Genomic DNA, 17,907 nt, shown 5'->3' on the forward strand with positions numbered 1-17,907 from the left:
TTCATTCTCAGGATGTGGGCGTCGGTGGCAAGGCCGGCAATTATTGCCCATCCCTAGTTGCCCTGAGAAGGGTTAGGATGGTGGCCTTCTACTTGAACCGCTGGTAGTGGTTTTGATACAACTGAGTGTCTTGCTAGGCCACTTCAGAGGGCAGTTAAGTGTCAACCCTGTTGGTGTGGGATTGGAGTCACATCTAGGCCCAGGCTGGGTAAGGACAGCAGGCTTCCTTCCCTAAAGGACAGTAGTGAACCAGATGGGTTTTCATGACAATCCAACAGCTTCATGGTCACTTTTACCGAGACCAACTTTTTATTCCAGATTTATAAAAATGAATTCACATTCTCAAAAGAAAAGAAAGAATGAACACCAATGATGCTCCCTCAGTGGCTTTAGTGCACGGTTTGTTACTGAGCTATACAGGGATACTTTTCTAGTGGGATTAAGGTGCTTTCTTGAGGGAGAGCGGGAGCTTTGCTTTTCATCTAATCTGGGAGTGCTTGATGCTAAAATGGAAAAATAGTCCAGTTGCCAGCACTAAACTGTAAACAATGCCCCACTTCAGTTACTTTGTCATCTTTGATTTGGTGGCTCACGTTTGGCTAGAGCCAAACCACTGACAACCTTTTGATGTCAACCTTGGTGTATTTCTCAAATCCTGATATTCCCCAAGTATTTCAACAGCTCAGGAAGGCCCAGGCTTACGTCATGTCCCCTGAACCAGGCAGAGATAACGATCTGACTTTTCTTCATCAGGAGGAAGTGGGTCCGGCATTTCCAACCACGATAAGTCTTCTGAATCAAGATAGCCAGGAATGCCATCTGCATCCTCCGTCGCTCTTCCAGATCAAAGAGCTGCAAAGAAAGGAAGAAAGGTTGAGGTGGGTTTGGGAGAGGGAAGGGAATCACAGGCAAGCAATAAGCTCTTGCTAATCTCATTAAACTTTCATTAGAAGAAAAGTCTCAAGTGAAAGGGGTTGTTTTTTGTGATGTTCCCCTATGAAGGTAAAGGGGCAAATGTCAAACATCTGAGATTATCATTTTTTTCTATGGTTCATTTCCTTCCCCTTCCCCCACAATGTTTCCCTTTGCAGGAGGCTTGTTTCTGAATATCACGACTGAGTGTACGATATACACTGACATCTCCCTCAGGGAGGGACTATGAGACTCCTCTCCCCAGTCAACATGCTGATATCTCCTTCTCTAACATTTAGGATTATGTAGCAATTGTCTTTTAATACCTAGAAGTTCAGTCAAATACTCACTGTTCGTGGATTTCTGATAAAGATCTTTGTCCGCCCAAATGCATATTCCTCTGGGGGAATATTTAATTCAGTCAAAAGAGCCCTCACGCCATCTCTTAAAGAAGGACAGAGATAGAAATGATGGGACAAACATCACATTTGTTATTCTGTTTGTGTTACATGTGACAACACATTTCATAACAGGGTTTTGAAGTGTGACATATTTTGTCAACAAGGCTGGACCTTAAGATGTTAATCATTGGTTAAAACATTCCTTATTAATTACCTGCATTATCTGTAGATGGTAAGCAGTGAATTACAGATGTGTATGATTTCCGAGTTGGTTTGAGAACAGTAGGTGAACACGTAGTGCCCTCTGACTCCCAAAGTCTCAGTTAAATTGTGGCCTGGCTCTGAAAGTGGCCTTTCCTCCCCTTCCTTCCAGAGGTGCCGACTGTTGCCGGGGTACAATTCGACAGGTAGTGACAGCCATCTGTTGCCTCACCCAAGTGGCCATTCTTCATGTGTGAGTCTAGTGAGTGGTGCAAGGCAATTCAACTGTGGAGGGCATCAGTCAAGCCCAATGTTGTCCTCCACAAATGAGCACTTAGCAGCACGTCACTGGATAGTGAATAGGCAGCAGATGTTCACCTCAGGGACACGGAGGCCAATTGCAGCACCCATACTGCCGCTCTGGCTGAGGTCAGTCAATTTAACACAGGCCGTGCATCAAACCTGGGTCCTTCCTGGTATGTATTGCTCAGTACCACTCTGGGTGGTGTATATACTCATTAGGATATTGGGGCAGGTATGTGGAACTCTTTTTTTTAAAAAAGCACACTTTTTCCATTCAAGTTGCACAGACTCAGGGCGTGATGACATGTGGTTATGAGAAATGGTGACATGTCCTTACCGGTCATTCCCCTTCCACTTTGGCCACGTCTGTTTACAAACCATCTTGAACCGCTTCAGACAGGGCTCGTATAGATGACGGTAGGCATATCCTGCCCGGCGCACCCGCACATTCTCCATCAGCCCCAGGTACTTGATCTGGGATTGCACCAGGGGATCCACAAACAGCAGTGGGGTTTTCGTGTCGTTGGGTTTGATGCATCTGTGAAGAGTCAGCACAGGTTAGGGTGAAATTTGGTTAAACATTTCAAGAGAGGGGTCGAAAGGTAGGTAGGAGGACCATTAGTTGACAGAGGGTCACCAGTCCACCAAAAAGAAGCAGTGGTATACCAACACTGAACTGCTGCTGGGTGTAGAATCATAGAAAATTTACGGCACAAAAGGAGGCCATTCGGCCCATCATGTCCGCGCCGGCTGTGAAACGAGCCACCCAGCCTAATCCCACTTTCCCACATTTGGTCCGTAGCCCTGAAGGTCACGACTCTTCAGGTGCACATCCAGGTATTTTTTTAAATGTGATGAGGGTTTCTGCCTCTCCCACCCTCTCAGGCAATGAGTTCCAGACCCCCAACACCCTCTGGGTGAAAAAACTTTTCCTCATTTCCGCTCTAATCCTTCTACCAATCACTTTAAATCTATGCCCCCTGGTTATTGACCCCTCCGCTAAGGGAAATAGGTCCTTCCTATCCACTCTATCTAGGCCCCTCATAATTTTGTAGACCTCAATCAAATCACCCCTCAGCCTCCTCTGTTCCAAGGAAAACAACCCCAGCCTATCCAATCTGTCATCATAGCTAAAATTCTGCAGTCCTGGCAACATCCTCGTAAATCTCCTCTGCACTCTCTCTAGTGCAATCACATCCTTCCTGTAATGTGGTGACCAGAACTGTCCGCAGTACTCAAGCTGTGGCCTAACTAATGTTTTATACAGTTCCAGCATAAAATTCCTGCTTTTATATTCTATGCCTTGGCTAATAAAGGAAAGCATTTCATATGCCTTCTTACCTACCTGTCCTGCTACCTTCAGGGATCTGTGGACATGCACTCCAAGGTCCCTCACTTCCTCTACACCTCTCCGTATCCTCCCATTTATTGTGTATTCCCTTACCTTGTTTGCTCTCCCCAAATGCATTACTTCACACTTCTCCAGATTGAACTCCATTTGCCACTTTTCTGCCCATCTGACCAGTCCATTGATATCTTCCTGCAGTCTACAGCTTTCCTCCTCACTACCAACCACACGGCCTATCTTTGTGTCATCCACAAATTTCTTAATCGTGCCCCCTACGTCTAAGTCCAAATCATTAATATATACCACAAAAAGCAAAGGACCTAGTACCGAGCCCTGCGGGACCCCACTGGAAACAGCCTTCCAGTCGCAAAAACACTTGTCGACCATTACCCTTTGCTTCCTGCCACTGAGCCAATTTTGGATCCAATTTGCCACATTCCCATGGATCCCATGGGCTTTTACTTTTCTGATCAATCTGCCATGTGGGACTTTGTCAAAAGCCTTGCTAAAATCCATGTATACTACATCAATTGCGCTACCCTCATCGATCCTCCTTGTCACCTCCTTGAAAAATTCAATCAAGTTAGTCAGACATGACCTCCCCTTAACAAATCTGTGCTGACTGTCCTTGATCAGTCCATGCCTTTCTAAGTGACAGTTTATCCTGTCCCTCAGAATTGATTCCAATAATTTGCCCACCACCGAGGTTAGACTGACTGGCCTGTAATTACTCAGTCTATCCTTCGCTCCCTTTTTAAACAACGGTACAACGTTAGCAGTCCTCCAATCCTACGCCTGTATCCAGTGAAGTTTGGAAAATGATTGTTAAAGCCTCCGCTATTTCCTCCCTGGCTTCTTTTAACAGCCTGGGATACATTTCATCCGGCCCTGGTGATTTATCCACTTTCAAAGATGCTAATCCCCTTAATACTTCCTCTCTCACTATGTTTATCCCATCCAATATTTCACACTCCTCCTCCTTAACTTCAATCCCTGCATCATCCCTCTCCTTGTGAAGACAGATACAAAGTATTCATTAAGAACCATACCCACATCTTCCGCCTCCACACACAGGTTACCTTTTTGGTCTCTAATAGGCCCTTCTCTTTCCTTAGTTACCCTCTTGCTCTTAATGTATTTATAAAACATCTTTGGGTTTTCTTTGATTTTACCTGCTAATATTTTTTCATGCCCTCTCTTTGCTTTCCTAATTTCCTTTTTAACTTCACCCCTGCACTTTGTATACTGCTCTAAGCTTTCCGTAGTATTGAGTTCCCGGTGTCTATCATAGGCTTTCTTTTTCTGCCTTATCTTACCCTGAATGCTTCTTGACATCCAGGGGGCTCTAGATTTGGCAGCCCCTCCCTTTTTCTTTGTGGGAACATGTTTACCCTGAACCCCTTGAATCTCCCCCTTGAATGTCTCCCACTGCTCTGACACTGATTTACCTTCAAGTAGCTGTTTCCAGTTTACTTCTGCTAAATCACTCTCAGTTTAGTAAAATTGGCCTCTCCTCAATTGAAAACTTTAATCCTGCTCTGTCTTTGTCCTTTTCCATAACTATTCTAAAACTAACTGTATTATGATCACTACCACTAAAATGCTCTCCCACTGATACTCCTTCCACCTGCCCAGCTTCATTCCCTAAAACTAAATCCAGAACTGCCCCCCCTCTCATTGGGCTTGCTATATACTGGCTAAAAAAGTTCTCCTGTACACAATTTAAGAATTCTGCGCCCTCTATACCATTCACTCTATGCCATATACTGTTTGTATCCCAGTTAATATTAGGGTAGTTGAAATCCCCTACAATTACTGCCCCATTGTTTTTGCACTTCTCAGAAATTTGCCTACATATTTGCTCTTCTATCTCTCTCTGACTGTTTGGGGGTCTATAGTACACTCCCAGTAGTGTGACTGCTCCTTTTTTTGTTCTTTAGCTCAACCCATAAGGCCTCATTTGATGCTCCTTCTAAAATATCATCCCTCCTCACGACTGTAATTGTTTCCTTAACCAAAATTGCCACCCCCTCCTTTTTTATCCCCCTCTCTATCGCGTCTGAAAACCCTGTAACCAGGGACGTTGAGCTGCCTGTCCTGCCCCTCTTTAAGCCATGTTTCTGTAATAGTTAAGATATGTACACATGTCCTTTAGGGGAAGGAAACCTGCCGTCCTTACCCAGTCTGGGTCTATGTGTGACTCCAGTCCCACACCAACATGGTTGACTCTTTCCTGCCCTCTGAAGTGGCCTAGCAAGTCAGTCAGTTGTAACAAACCACTACAGCGGTTCAAGGAAAAGGCCCCCCCCTCCCCCCAACTTCTCAGGGCAACTAGGGGATGGGCAATGAATGCTGGCCTTGCCAACGATGCCCATATCCTGAGAATGAATAATAATAAAACATTCACAGGAGCCTGAGACAGGTTTTTCTGGTGGACAAGAAGGTTACTGACTGTGGGGACATGGGCGCAGAGAGTATGCTATGGTACCAGAATGCTGCCATTGGCCCTGAGCAGGTGGCGTTCCCTCCATCACTAGTTTATTGCAATGTAATTCAGAATCTAATGTTAAAAAGTGCCAATGAGTGGAACAGAGATGAGTGCCTGCCAACTGTATGAGCAGTTCTTCCAGTAACCTTCATTCTCAGGGGGGCTGAGGCAGACAGAACAGCAGCATTTTAAACACACACCAGGGATTAAAAGTAATGCGTCAATTAGGGGAGAAACTGACTGTGATGAACCCACACCCGCAAGAAAAGTTTCCCCCAAAGCAACACTGCTATTTTCCCCACAACTGCCCCATGATCTTCAGCAATTTCAGCAAACCATTTGCCCTACTTATAACTGAACAATCATAGACCAACCCTTCCAACAAAGTAAAATGTGGGAAGAAGCCTACCTGATGTAGTTGGGGTTTTTAGCCAGAAGGTTCTTCATGAGGACACCTACAGAGGCCCTGAACTGAAAGCCAGCAGTTGGTGGCCTCTTCAACAACGTCTTACTTGGGTCCCCTTCGGAGAAGAGGGACTTGATTAGCTTGTGCTTGGCTTGCCACATGGCCTTAGATAGGTCACGGTACAAGAGGTCATTGTTCTTGTCTATGAACTCCGCAACATTGTACGTCACCTGGAAGAACAAGAAAAAATGAACGTGAAGATGCTCTTTTCTTCCAGTTTTCTCCTCTCCTCTCCTGAAGTTGCTCACTCATACTGGGTGCAGTTTCACAGGTGCCAGCCACCCTCCAGTACGTCACTCAAGTGAGTGTTGACACCAGGAAGGGATTGGAAATTACAGGAGAGCCTGATCCTGTCCTCACCAATGTTCATTTTCAAGCAAGGGTCACTGGGTAGCAGGAGTGGGAACCTTGGCTGTTTTTTTCCTCTTCCCTACTCCAGGGGCCAATTGTAGAGTTCCTACTGGCATCCTGACTGCAATCAGCTAACTCAGCAGAGACTGGAGATTGAACCTGGGACTTCACTGGTCTGAACAGCTCAGTACTGCACTGAATCGTGCATTAATCCATTGAGCCAGCAGGGTAGTTCTTGGCTTGAAGATCCTTGCTGAAGATGTGATGCCAATTCCATTCATGCAAACTGAGCTGATGATCCATGGTCAGCTACCTGGACAGCGAGCTCTTTGATGCACTAACCTGTTGTGCCACGGAGTGGTGGGATGTTGGTTTGTGAGCATGAACACCCACCCACGCTGAGTGCCTGATCTCAGCTGATGCTGCCACTGGAAGGTGCCAAGTGGAGACCAGGTATTCCCCTACAGGGAGAGATGGAAAACTGAAGGGAGAGTCATCCTAGTTTGCCTTTGTATGGCCTCCTAGTGGCTGGTTACAGAACGACACTGGCAAAAGCTTGGGAACGGACGAGCTGCCCTCCATCTTGAGTGTATATAGTGCATGACACAAGGAGACCAAAAAAAGTTAAGAAAAGTACCTTTTTCAAAAAAGAATTGCTGTGACAGTCAAAATTAACATTGTAAAATACTATGATCCACTGCAAATGTAGAAACACATGAAAGGGGGAGATGTCAAGAGTTTCTGAATTGCAAGGCAGAGACATGAACATATTGCCCTCAATATGCAGGCCCACTGGGTGTTGGCCGTGGTGATGAGTCCTCACTTACAAGTATAACAGATAATCAGGTTGGTAGTTCCAATTCCCATAAATACAGCTATCAAAATGAAGAACCTACCATGGACCTACAAAGTATCAGGGAGTGCTCACCTTTCCTGCATAGTGCTGCACACGGAAGCAGTTGTCAGACAGTGTTGCATCGGTGATGAACTTGGAATTCTTGGTCTGTTTGCTCTCGAAATGCTGATGGCCAGAAAAGAGCTGGTTTAACTTCTGGAGGAAAGTCTTGTCAGTGATGTGACCAGGCCGCAGACATTCTTCATCCAACATCGCCAGGATGCTCATTTTACCCTATGCAATGACAATCAATACTGCGTTTCAATTGAATGGCCAGCATTACCTTTTTATTGCTATGTGATTCCTTGTACCACCCCCCCGCAATTTTTAATCACTCCTCTCCTCAATCTGGGGTACAGTTGCACGAGTGCCAACTTGCTTTCTGATACCATGCCAAAGTTAGTATTCTTCATGTGTAAGTCTAGACAGTGTTTGTCGGCAGACTATTGTTCACATCACAGCCAGACTCAATCCTGACCTCACTCAACGTGTGTACTTTCCAGCAGAGTCATTGGAGAATGGTTAAGGACAGGAACCTGGCTGATTTTCCTCTCCCTGCCCAGCAGTATTGAGACCAGCTAATTCAGTAGTGAGCAATAATTGGACTTGGGACCTGCCTAATCTGTATGGTTCATTACCACACTCGGAGGTGCATTCATTAACTGATTTGTGAGGGAACTTGCTATTAGCTCTTAAAATAATTGTTTTATAGACGAATATGCAAGCATGCACACACACACACACACACACACACACAGACACACACACACACGGGCTCTCACACACACACAAACACACACGCTCTCGCACCACACACGCTCTCGCACCACACACGCTCTCGCACACACACAAACACACACGCTCTCGCACCACACACGCTCTCGCACCACACACGCTCTCGCACACACACAAACACGCTCTCGCACACACACAAACACGCTCTCGCACCACACACGCTCTCGCACACACACAAACACACACGCTCTCGCACCACACACGCTCTCGCACCACACACGCTCTCCACACACACAAACACACACGCTCTCGCACCACACACGCTCTCGCACCACACACGCTCTCACACACACACAAACACACACGCTCTCGCACCACACACGCTCTCGCACCACACACGCTCTCACACACACACAAACACACACGCTCTCGCACCACACACGCTCTCGCACCACACACGCTCTCGCACCACACACGCTCTCGCACACACACGCTCTCGCACCACACACGCTCTCGCACCACACACAAACACACACGCTCTCGCACCACACACGCTCTCGCACCACACACGCTCTCACACACACACAAACACACACGCTCTCGCACCACACACGCTCTCGCACCACACACACACGCTCTCGCACACACACAAACACACACGCTCTCGCACCACACACGCTCTCGCACCACACACGCTCTCGCACCACACACAAACACACACGCTCTCGCACCACACACGCTCTCGCAAACAAACATAAACACTCAGAAAATTCTCCCACACTGCATGGGAATACAATAATATTAACTACAAGAACTGAAAGTTTTTTTTAAAAAGTACATTTTCGATCAGGTCACAGATGATGGCGTTGTCAAAGTATTTGATCTGCATCCACTCAATCCCCTGAAAAATAAAACAAGGATAATATTCAGCACAGGACATGGTCAGTTGGAGCTTGCGACACACTATAGTTCTCAAAGGCCAGACTCAGGGGCACAGGCATGTTTTGGTGATGTTTTAGTGAGGCAGACATTAACCTAACTGAAACTTCAAAAAGTAAACAATTTTACAACACCAAGTTATAGTCCAGCAATTTTATTTTAAATTCACAAGCTTTCGGAGGCTTCCTCCTTCCTCAGGTGAACGATGTGGAAAAGTAAAGAAGAGTCAGTCACTTTAAAAGTAAAGAAGAGTCAGTCTGTCGAGCTCAGGGGCACTGAGGCCAATTGTAGCATCTGCCCCATGAACCAGACATAGATCCTGAGAACTTTTCAGTCTGTATGACAAATTCTACGCTGGGCAGTGCGTTTACCCACTGAACTATCAGGAGAGCTCTTCTAGTTTTAATAGATTCACCTACCTGGATGAGAAGAGGATTGAGGGACAACATACCTCTCGTATATACTCCTCCTGCTCTTCTTTCAATGTCATTTCAATGAAGACCTGCTGCAGCTTCTCATTGCAGTAGTTTATAACAAACTGCTCAAAACTATTGTCCTGCGAGAAGAAATTTGATCGGTTTATGTGAGCCTTGTACATATCCACATCTATCAAATAAAGAAAGAGCTTGCATTTATACCACCTCAGGACGTCCCAAAGCTCTTTACAGCCAATGAAGTACTTTTTGAAGTGTAGTCACTGTTGTGATGTAGGAAACGCGGCAGCCAATCGGCACACAGCAAGCTCCCACAAACAGCAATGTGATAATGACCAGATAATCTGTTTTTTAGCGATGTTGGTTGAGGGATAAATATTGGCCCCACGACACCAGGGAGAACTCCCCTGCTCTTTTTCGAAATAGTGGCCGTGGGATCTTTTACATCCACCTGAGAGGGCAGACGGGGCCTTGGTTTAACGTCTCATCCGAAAGATGGTACCTCAGACAGTGCAGCACTCCCTCGGTACTGCCCCTCCGACAGAGCGGCGCTCCCTCGGTACCGGCCCTCCGACAGCGCGGCGCTCCCTCGGTACCGGCCCTCCGACAGCGCGGCGCTCCCTCGGTACCGGCCCTCCGACAGCGCGGCGCTCCCTCGGTACCGGCCCTCCGACAGCGCGGCGCTCCCTCGGTACCGGCCCTCCGACAGCGCGGCGCTCCCTCGGTACCGCCCCTCCGACAGCGCGGCGCTCCCTCGGTATTGCACTAGAGTGGCAGCCTAGATTTTGTGCTCAAGTCCCTGGAGTGGGACTTGAACTTACAACCTTCTGACTCAGAGGGGAGAGTGCTCTCACACTCTCGAGTAAGGAAGGCACCAAAGAGAACCTAAGCACTTCCCTGAAAACCCGGGGTGGGAGTGAAAATGAAGAGGCAATCACTCTCACACACTTCTTTAATCATTTACACAGAAGCATTGCCACCGGCTGAGAGATGATTACTGTCTGCTCCTCTGTGGGGAGGGGGAGGAGCCCTGAAGAGAGAAATAGCTTTAATATGGATCAAAAAATTAAAGTAAAGGAACAGAACAGAGCACAGCAAAAGCAGTCAATGTATTCAAACTAACAAAATGAGCACTACTCCACACAGAACTTACTGGAGTCTGTAGCCACCAAAAAATGAACATAAACATCAGACGTTTTCAGAAATTCAATCTTTTTACGAACAGAAATAAAATTCACTCAAAATATTGATTGTGGGCCAACTCAGATAAATAGTAAAAAAAACAATCGATTTTCTTTTGTTTATTTTCTCTCCTGAAGGTGCTGACTCTTGCTGGGGCTCCCCGGCATTCATTACCTCGCCCAAGTGGTCATTCCTGAAGTGTGAATCTCGACAGCGAGTATTGGCAGGCTATTTGACCATGGGGGGTTTCACAGCCGAACCCAGTGGCACCCTCACCTGAACTTCACACGTGCTCTTTCCAACAAGAGTCAAGGGATAGCAATCATGAAGCGGCAACACTGGCTGATTTTTCCCCTTCTTGGCTGAGGGACAACTCAGGCCAGTATAGTGGTCCCACCACTGCCCCAGCTGCAACTAATTCAACACAAAACAGCAATCAAATCTGGGTGGTGCATTTATCAACTGAGCCAGAAGGGCCCCCCGGATTTAACGAAACTACTTAACTCACATCAGTTGAATCAAAACCCCTCATTACTTCACTGACAGCATAGAGTTCCGTTGTATAACACGATCTGTGTTTACAGTATTTGCTGTTATTGGCCTCTCATCCTGGTTCCCATGAGTAGCATTGTAATCATGTAATTACCCTGTTATTCTGTATTGCTGCCTAGCTCTGGGACAGTTTTTACAGGAATAATTATAAATGCAAACTTACCTCAAAAATCTCAAATCCATAAATATCCAGCACTCCCATCACTTTCTTCTGTACTTTGCCTTTAACCTTCCAACAAAAATCATTCTAATTAATCCGGTTTACTGTGACTTTGTTTGTGAGACATCCTATTAGTCTCTTCTATTCTATTCCAGTGCTTAACTCCCAATCTTCTCGCCTCCTCTCATAGGCGCTATCATGCTAGAGTAAGGTTCGACAGACATCAGCAGCACTCCAATACCTCGCACAAATAACCATCCTTCATGTGTGAGCCTAGACAATGAAATGACAGGCTATTTGATTATGAGGGGCATCACAGCCAAGCCCGGTACTATCCTCAATCAACGTCTATGCACAAACGCACTTTCCAGCAGGGGTCACTGGTGACTGACTTTTCCCTAACCCAGGGGTGCTGAGGCCAATTGTCTCAACATAGACGGGAGATGGAACCTGGGAGCTTCCTGTTTGTATGGCTCAGTAACACACTGGGCAGTGCATGTACTCACTGATCCAGTTGAGGAGTTCATAATGCCCAGTTTATTCTCCTCATAAATTATTTTATAACTCCTGTGGATTAATTTGACTCCATTTTTCCTAACCGTGTTCCATCTATTCTCTCTGTAATATGGCAGTTGCATTGGGTAACTGCGTGGATCCAGCAGTACAGTAATAGTGACATTTGTGTCAGTTGAGCCCCAGTATGATTAGCGCAGAATCTCCAGTGCCAGCTTACCTGGATACTCTCGTTGATTCGCTTCACCAGCCAGTTAAACAAGCGGTCATAAAGGTTTTTCGCCAGAGCATCACGTGCATAGTAACCCTGTGCAAAAATATGACATCATCATTATTTTTGTTGCCGTCTGCTAATTATCCTTCCTACCCGTAAGAGGGATTGAGAACTGGTTCAGTAACCGTGGACGCAAGTCAAAACAAAAAAGTTCCTGTGCCAATGACTATGTGGAAACCTTCAAATTATACACGGCTAGAATCATAGAAAGTTACGGCACAGAAGGAGGCCATTCGGCCCATCGTGGCTGTGCCGGCCGATAAAGAGCTATCCAGCCTAATCCCACTTTCCAGCTCTTGGTCCATAGCCCTGTAGGTTACGGCACTTCAAGTGCACATCCAGGTACTTTTTAAATGAGTTGAGGGTTTCTGCCTCTACCACCCTTTCAGGCAGTGAGTTCCAGACCCCCACCACCCTCTGGGTGAAAAGATTTCTCCTCAGCTCCCCTCCAATCCTTCTACCAATCACTTTAAATCTATGCCCCCTGTTCACTGACCCTTCTATTAAGGAAAATAGGTCCTTCCTGTCCACTCTATCTAGTCCCGTCATAATTTTATATACCTCAATTAAATCACCCCTCAGCCTCCTCTGTTCCAAAGAAAACAACCCCAGGGCTAGCAGGGGAGAGAGAACTAGAATATTCACTGGGTTAGACACTGGCCTTTCACCTCTGGGGCGGCTTTGAACCAACCCATAAGGGTCAGATGAAATCCTCTTCTATGGCTGTAAAGGGTCCAAATGAAATATATTGAAACTGTTCCAGCCAAATTCTTCTCCACAGCAATATTCATTACTCTCTGTATAACTTACTCCGAGGTCCCTATTACTCTCTGTACAACTCACTCCCAGCTCCCTATTACTCATTGTACAACTTACTCCCAGGTCCCTCTTACTGTCTGTACAACTCACTCCCAGGTCCCTCTTACTGTCTGTACAACTCACTCCCAGGTTCCTAGTACTGTCTGTACAAATCATTCCCAGGTCCCGATTACTCGCTGTATAACTTACTCCCAGGTTCCTATTACTCTCTGTATAACTCACTCTGTCCCTATTAGTCTCTGTACAGCTCACTCCCAGGTCCCCATTACGCTCTGTATAACTCACTCCTAGTTATTCATTACTCTCTGTATAACTCAGTCCCAAGTATCCATCACTCTCTAGATCTCTTTTTAAACACAATACTTTACCTGAGCAACACTTAATGCCGTTGTCACTTTATCCTTCTTGGCTTCCACAGTGCGAGAGCAGAGTGCTCGGTCTAGAATGGACTGGTCAACACCAATCAAACTGCAGACATCTCTCAGTCCTGCACACAAGAACAGAAACACGCACTTTAAAGCCCAGTGCTTAAACTCACAGGAGAATGCAAGAAGCGTGCATGTATTTTGTTAGCTGATAGATCCCTTTTTGCATCTTTATCACAAAAAAATTGCGGTGGGAATATCACAACCAGGCGGCTGTAACTGCCATACTTCTCCCAGCAGCCAGAGTAATAGGCCGAGCAGTTTGCTACCTGTCCTCATGAGTGGGCAGGTGCTGGGTGGGGAAGAGCTAAAACAGGAGGGAAAATAAACTAAAAAGTATTTACTAATGAAAAGAAGATACAACAGATAGTTGAATTTCCCTGAGCCAATCTGCATTACTGCTTGTCATAGGTTAGATCTGCTGTAAGATCATCACTGCTCATCTCTGTACTCTCCCAATGGAGTGACAAAGTCCCTTTAAGATTACAGTACTTGCCTGGGTGCCACCAGGTGGCTGAGCATAACTAGGTGAAGTAGCAGAGCACAGACTCAGCTCCATGTACTAAAGAACATAGGAACAGAAGGAGGCCATTCAGCCCCTCGGGCCTGTTACATACAAACAGGAGGAGGCCATTCAGCCCCTCGAGCCTGCTCCGCCATTCAATTATATCATGGTTGATCTGTATCTCAACTCTATTTACCTGCCTTGGTTCCATTAACCCTTAATACACTTGCCTAACAAAACAGTATCAATCTCAGTTTTGAAATTTCCAATTGACCCCCAGCCTCAACAGCTCTTTGGGGGAGAGAGTTCCAGATTTCCACGCCCCTTTGTGTGAAGAAGTGCTTCCTGACATCACCCCTGAGCGGCCTGGCTCTAATTTTAAGGTTATGTCTCCTTGTTCTGGACTCCCCCCACCAGAGGTAATAGTATCTCTCTATCTACCTTATCAAATCCTTTAATCATCTTAAACACCTCAATTAGATCACCCCTTAATGTTCTATACTCATGGGAATACAAGCCTAGTCTCATAATTTAACCCTTTTAGCCCTGGTAACATTCTGGTGAATCTGCGCTCTACCCTTTCCAAGACGGCTGTATCATCCCCCAGGTGCGGTGCCCAGAACTGAATGCAGTAACTCCAGATGGGGTCTAACCAGAGCTTTATATAACTGGAACATAACTTCCATCCCTTAAGATTCCAGCCCTCTTGAGATGCAGGCTAACATTCCATTAGCCTTTTAAATTATTTTTTGTACCTGTCCACTAGCTTTTAGTGATTTCTGTACATGGACCCCATAATTTCTCTGCTCTTCTACATTTCCTAGATTCTCGCCATTTAGAAAATACTTACCTTTGGTATCATCAATGTAGCACTGTTCCATCCCACTCGTCTGAGATTCTGACCTCAGTGCGATGTTGCCGAGTTTAAGTACAACAGCAACAGTCTCAAAGATGGAGTCCACTTCACTCTTACTGAATCCAATTACCTCCATGGCAGCCTGTAATACAATAAGACAACCAATGCTGTAATTGTGGATGACCTCCCCTCTTAGCTTTGGGGGACCACTTGGCCACAGCTTCCCCCAATAACACAGCCGAAAGTAGTGTGGCAACTGGGTGCAATCGGAGTCAACTGCAATAATGACGTGAATTTGACCCTGGTGGTTGCTAAGAGTACAGAAAGATCTGGAGGATTTGTGCTGAGTGTCAACAATCCTGGTTCAGCAGATGATTGCTAACTCCGTGTTTAGGATGACACAGTGTATCAGATCACCAATTTTTATTGTGTTTTTTTTATTGTCAAAAAAAAGTACATTCACAATTATATTCTATGAAGCCATTGCACATTTAAGTATACATTCACATACATAGTTTATAAAGCCATTGTACAATTTAAGTGTACATTCACATGTATATTTTATGAAGCCATTGTATAATTTAAATGTATATTTGCATATATAGAAAGAAGAAAGAACTTGCATTTATATAGTGCCTTTCACATCCTCAAGACATTCCAAAGCACTTCACAGCCAATGGAAGTAATTTTTAAGTGCAGTCGCTGTTATGTAGGCAAAACGCAGCAGTCAATTTGCACACAGCAAAGTCCCACGATCAGCAATGAGATAAATGAATAGTAGTGTTGGTTGAGGGATAAATATTGGCCAGGACACAAAGAGAACTCCCCTGCTCTTCAACCATTGGTGCCATGGGATCTTTTATACCCACCTGAGAGGGCAGAGAGGGTTTAGCATTTCATCGGAAGTACAGCACCTCTGACAGTGCAGCACTCCCTCAGTACTGCACTGGGAGTGTCGGCCTAGATTATGTACTCAAGTCTGTGGAGTGGGACTTGAACCCACAGCCTTCTGACTCAGAGGTGAGACTTCTACCAACTGAGCCAAGGTTGACACCTAATTATGAAGCCATTGTATATTTAAGTGTACATTCATAGGTATGTTTTATGAAGCCTTAGTACATTTTGATTGCATGATCTTGCGAGAGGAGTGCATTGATACATTCAAGTTTCTCAGCATGACTGTGCTTGCGCTGGGTCAAGTAATTGAAGCAGCTTGTTTGATCTTGGTCTCTGTAGACCACTAATTTATGGTCCTATAGAGAGGTGAGATGTGGGTTTGTGTCCCCAATGCTCCACATTGCTGAGATGCCAACCTCAGCCATGCCACCCTGGGAGGTTCTGAGTGGAGGTCAGGCACCTCCCCATGTGTGAGGATAGAGAATGGAAAAATCTGAGGGAGAGTTACCATTAGGCAGCTGTCCACCTCTTAGTGACCAGTCCAGAGCAGCAACGCCAGAGGCCTGGGAACATATCATCCACCTGCCCACTCAACTGCAGTCAGTGGGGTAGGTCTTGACTTTGTGCGATAATGTAAAATGGGTGATAGTGAGTCGGCAGCCTGTTTTGCATCTCTCATTAACCAATGGAAATAAAAATCCAATGTGTGATAAGTAGGGGACAATAACTTGATAAAAAAAGTATGTGCACTTGAGAAAAAAAGCCCTTGCATTTCAACTTTTACACATAAGGGACAGACAACAAAAGTGTCTGAGGTAGAATTTCAGAGCCAGGAGAAGCAGCGTGTGAAATTCTGCTATTGGTATTGCATGCAGACTATTTGGAATGTTAGGTTGCAGCCCAATAAGCTCTTGTGTTACTGGCATAAACAAGGAGGCTTAGCCTAAGTATTGGTGATTCTTGTAGTGCTGATCTGGTGATATTCACCAGATCCCATTGCTATCCTGAGCAAATCCTTTATATATAGAGTCTTGAATCAAAAAGCATCCAGTGTGCACCCCACAAACATCCAGACACCTACATACATTCCAGATATTTCACATATATCTTGTACACCCCACGTATATTCCAGACACCACATGTACATCTCAAACACCTCGTATACATCCCAGACACCCCAAATATATCCCAGACACCCCACGTATAGTCTGGACGCCCTGCGTACAATCTAGTTACCCCAGGTACATCAAATCCATTCCTGGAGACAAGATGCCGGGTTTTTTTGGCCAGTTCCTAACCTTGCAGGTTAAGAGAGGGGCAGCAGTTACACACTTCTTTTCCATATTTTTGTAGGTTTGCAGGAATTTACGGGAAATAAGTTTTGTCTAAAACTGAGTTCCCCAGATACTCTGGAGGAATCAGGCTACAGGAGGCCATCACTCCCTTTCTAAACACAAGGCACTTACTTTAACTGTGTTGAAATTGGCGGCATCGTTGACTCCATTCAATGTTGACGCGTCCGTGTTCAGGTAAGTGTAATGATTGCAGTCCTGCAGCACCGTAAGATGCTCTGTGGAGTAGAGACATAGGGAATAATTCCTCCTGTGACCATCTGTATTGAGGACTGAATATTACTCGAGCTGCTGAATTTAAAAATTTGCAAATATGGAGCAGCAGTTGCGATGCCCTACACCATAGAGTATGAGGCATGGGTTAGCAATGTCTATGATTCCCCACACAATGTATTTCCACTCTTAATTGTAAGGCATGGGAACCACTCAGCAAAGCCAATGCTCCCCAAAGGATGAGGGGGAAAATCAGGGAGCCAGTAACTCAAAGATTTTCTTTTTTTTAATATTCATTCTCGGGATGTGGGCATCGCTGGCAAGGCCGGCATTTATTGTCCACCCCTAATTGCCCTTGAGAAGGTGGTGGTGAGCCGCCTTCTTGAACCGCTGCAGTCTGTGTGGTGAAGGTTCTCCCACAGTGCTGTTAGGAAGGGAGTTCCAGGATTTTGACCCAGCGACGATGAAGGAATGGCGATATATTTCCAAGTCAGGATGGTGTGTGACTTGGAGGGGAACGTGCAGGTGGTGTTGTTCCCATGTGCCTACTGTCCTTGTCCTTCTAGGTGGTAGAGGTCGCGGGTTTGGGAGGTGCTGTCGAAGAAGCCTTGGCGAGTTGCTGCGGTGCATCCTGTGGATGGTACACACTGCAGCCACAGTGCGCCGGTGGTGAAGGGAGTGAATGT

The 17,907-nt window shown here is 45.8% G+C and overlaps 1 protein-coding gene across 1 annotated transcript in view; it reads right to left on the reverse strand.

Annotated features, from left to right (window-relative positions):
* Nucleotides 1-17,907, reverse strand: part of LOC137307118 (unconventional myosin-Ib-like) — a 62,913-nt gene that overhangs the window by 15,052 nt on the left and 29,954 nt on the right. The window contains exons 9-20 of the mRNA XM_067976438.1: nucleotides 17,123-17,226; nucleotides 14,754-14,901; nucleotides 13,342-13,460; nucleotides 12,101-12,187; nucleotides 11,371-11,436; nucleotides 9,491-9,595; nucleotides 8,939-9,001; nucleotides 7,399-7,599; nucleotides 6,063-6,289; nucleotides 2,155-2,355; nucleotides 1,263-1,356; nucleotides 703-852 (exon numbers count right to left, since the gene is read on the reverse strand). Coding sequence (XP_067832539.1) covers nucleotides 703-852; nucleotides 1,263-1,356; nucleotides 2,155-2,355; nucleotides 6,063-6,289; nucleotides 7,399-7,599; nucleotides 8,939-9,001; nucleotides 9,491-9,595; nucleotides 11,371-11,436; nucleotides 12,101-12,187; nucleotides 13,342-13,460; nucleotides 14,754-14,901; nucleotides 17,123-17,226 — 1,565 coding nt within the window. The remainder of the gene's footprint in view (nucleotides 1-702; nucleotides 853-1,262; nucleotides 1,357-2,154; nucleotides 2,356-6,062; nucleotides 6,290-7,398; nucleotides 7,600-8,938; nucleotides 9,002-9,490; nucleotides 9,596-11,370; nucleotides 11,437-12,100; nucleotides 12,188-13,341; nucleotides 13,461-14,753; nucleotides 14,902-17,122; nucleotides 17,227-17,907) is intronic.

This window comes from Heptranchias perlo, chromosome X, assembly GCF_035084215.1.
Source record: "Heptranchias perlo isolate sHepPer1 chromosome X, sHepPer1.hap1, whole genome shotgun sequence".
NCBI lineage: Eukaryota > Metazoa > Chordata > Chondrichthyes > Hexanchiformes > Hexanchidae > Heptranchias > Heptranchias perlo.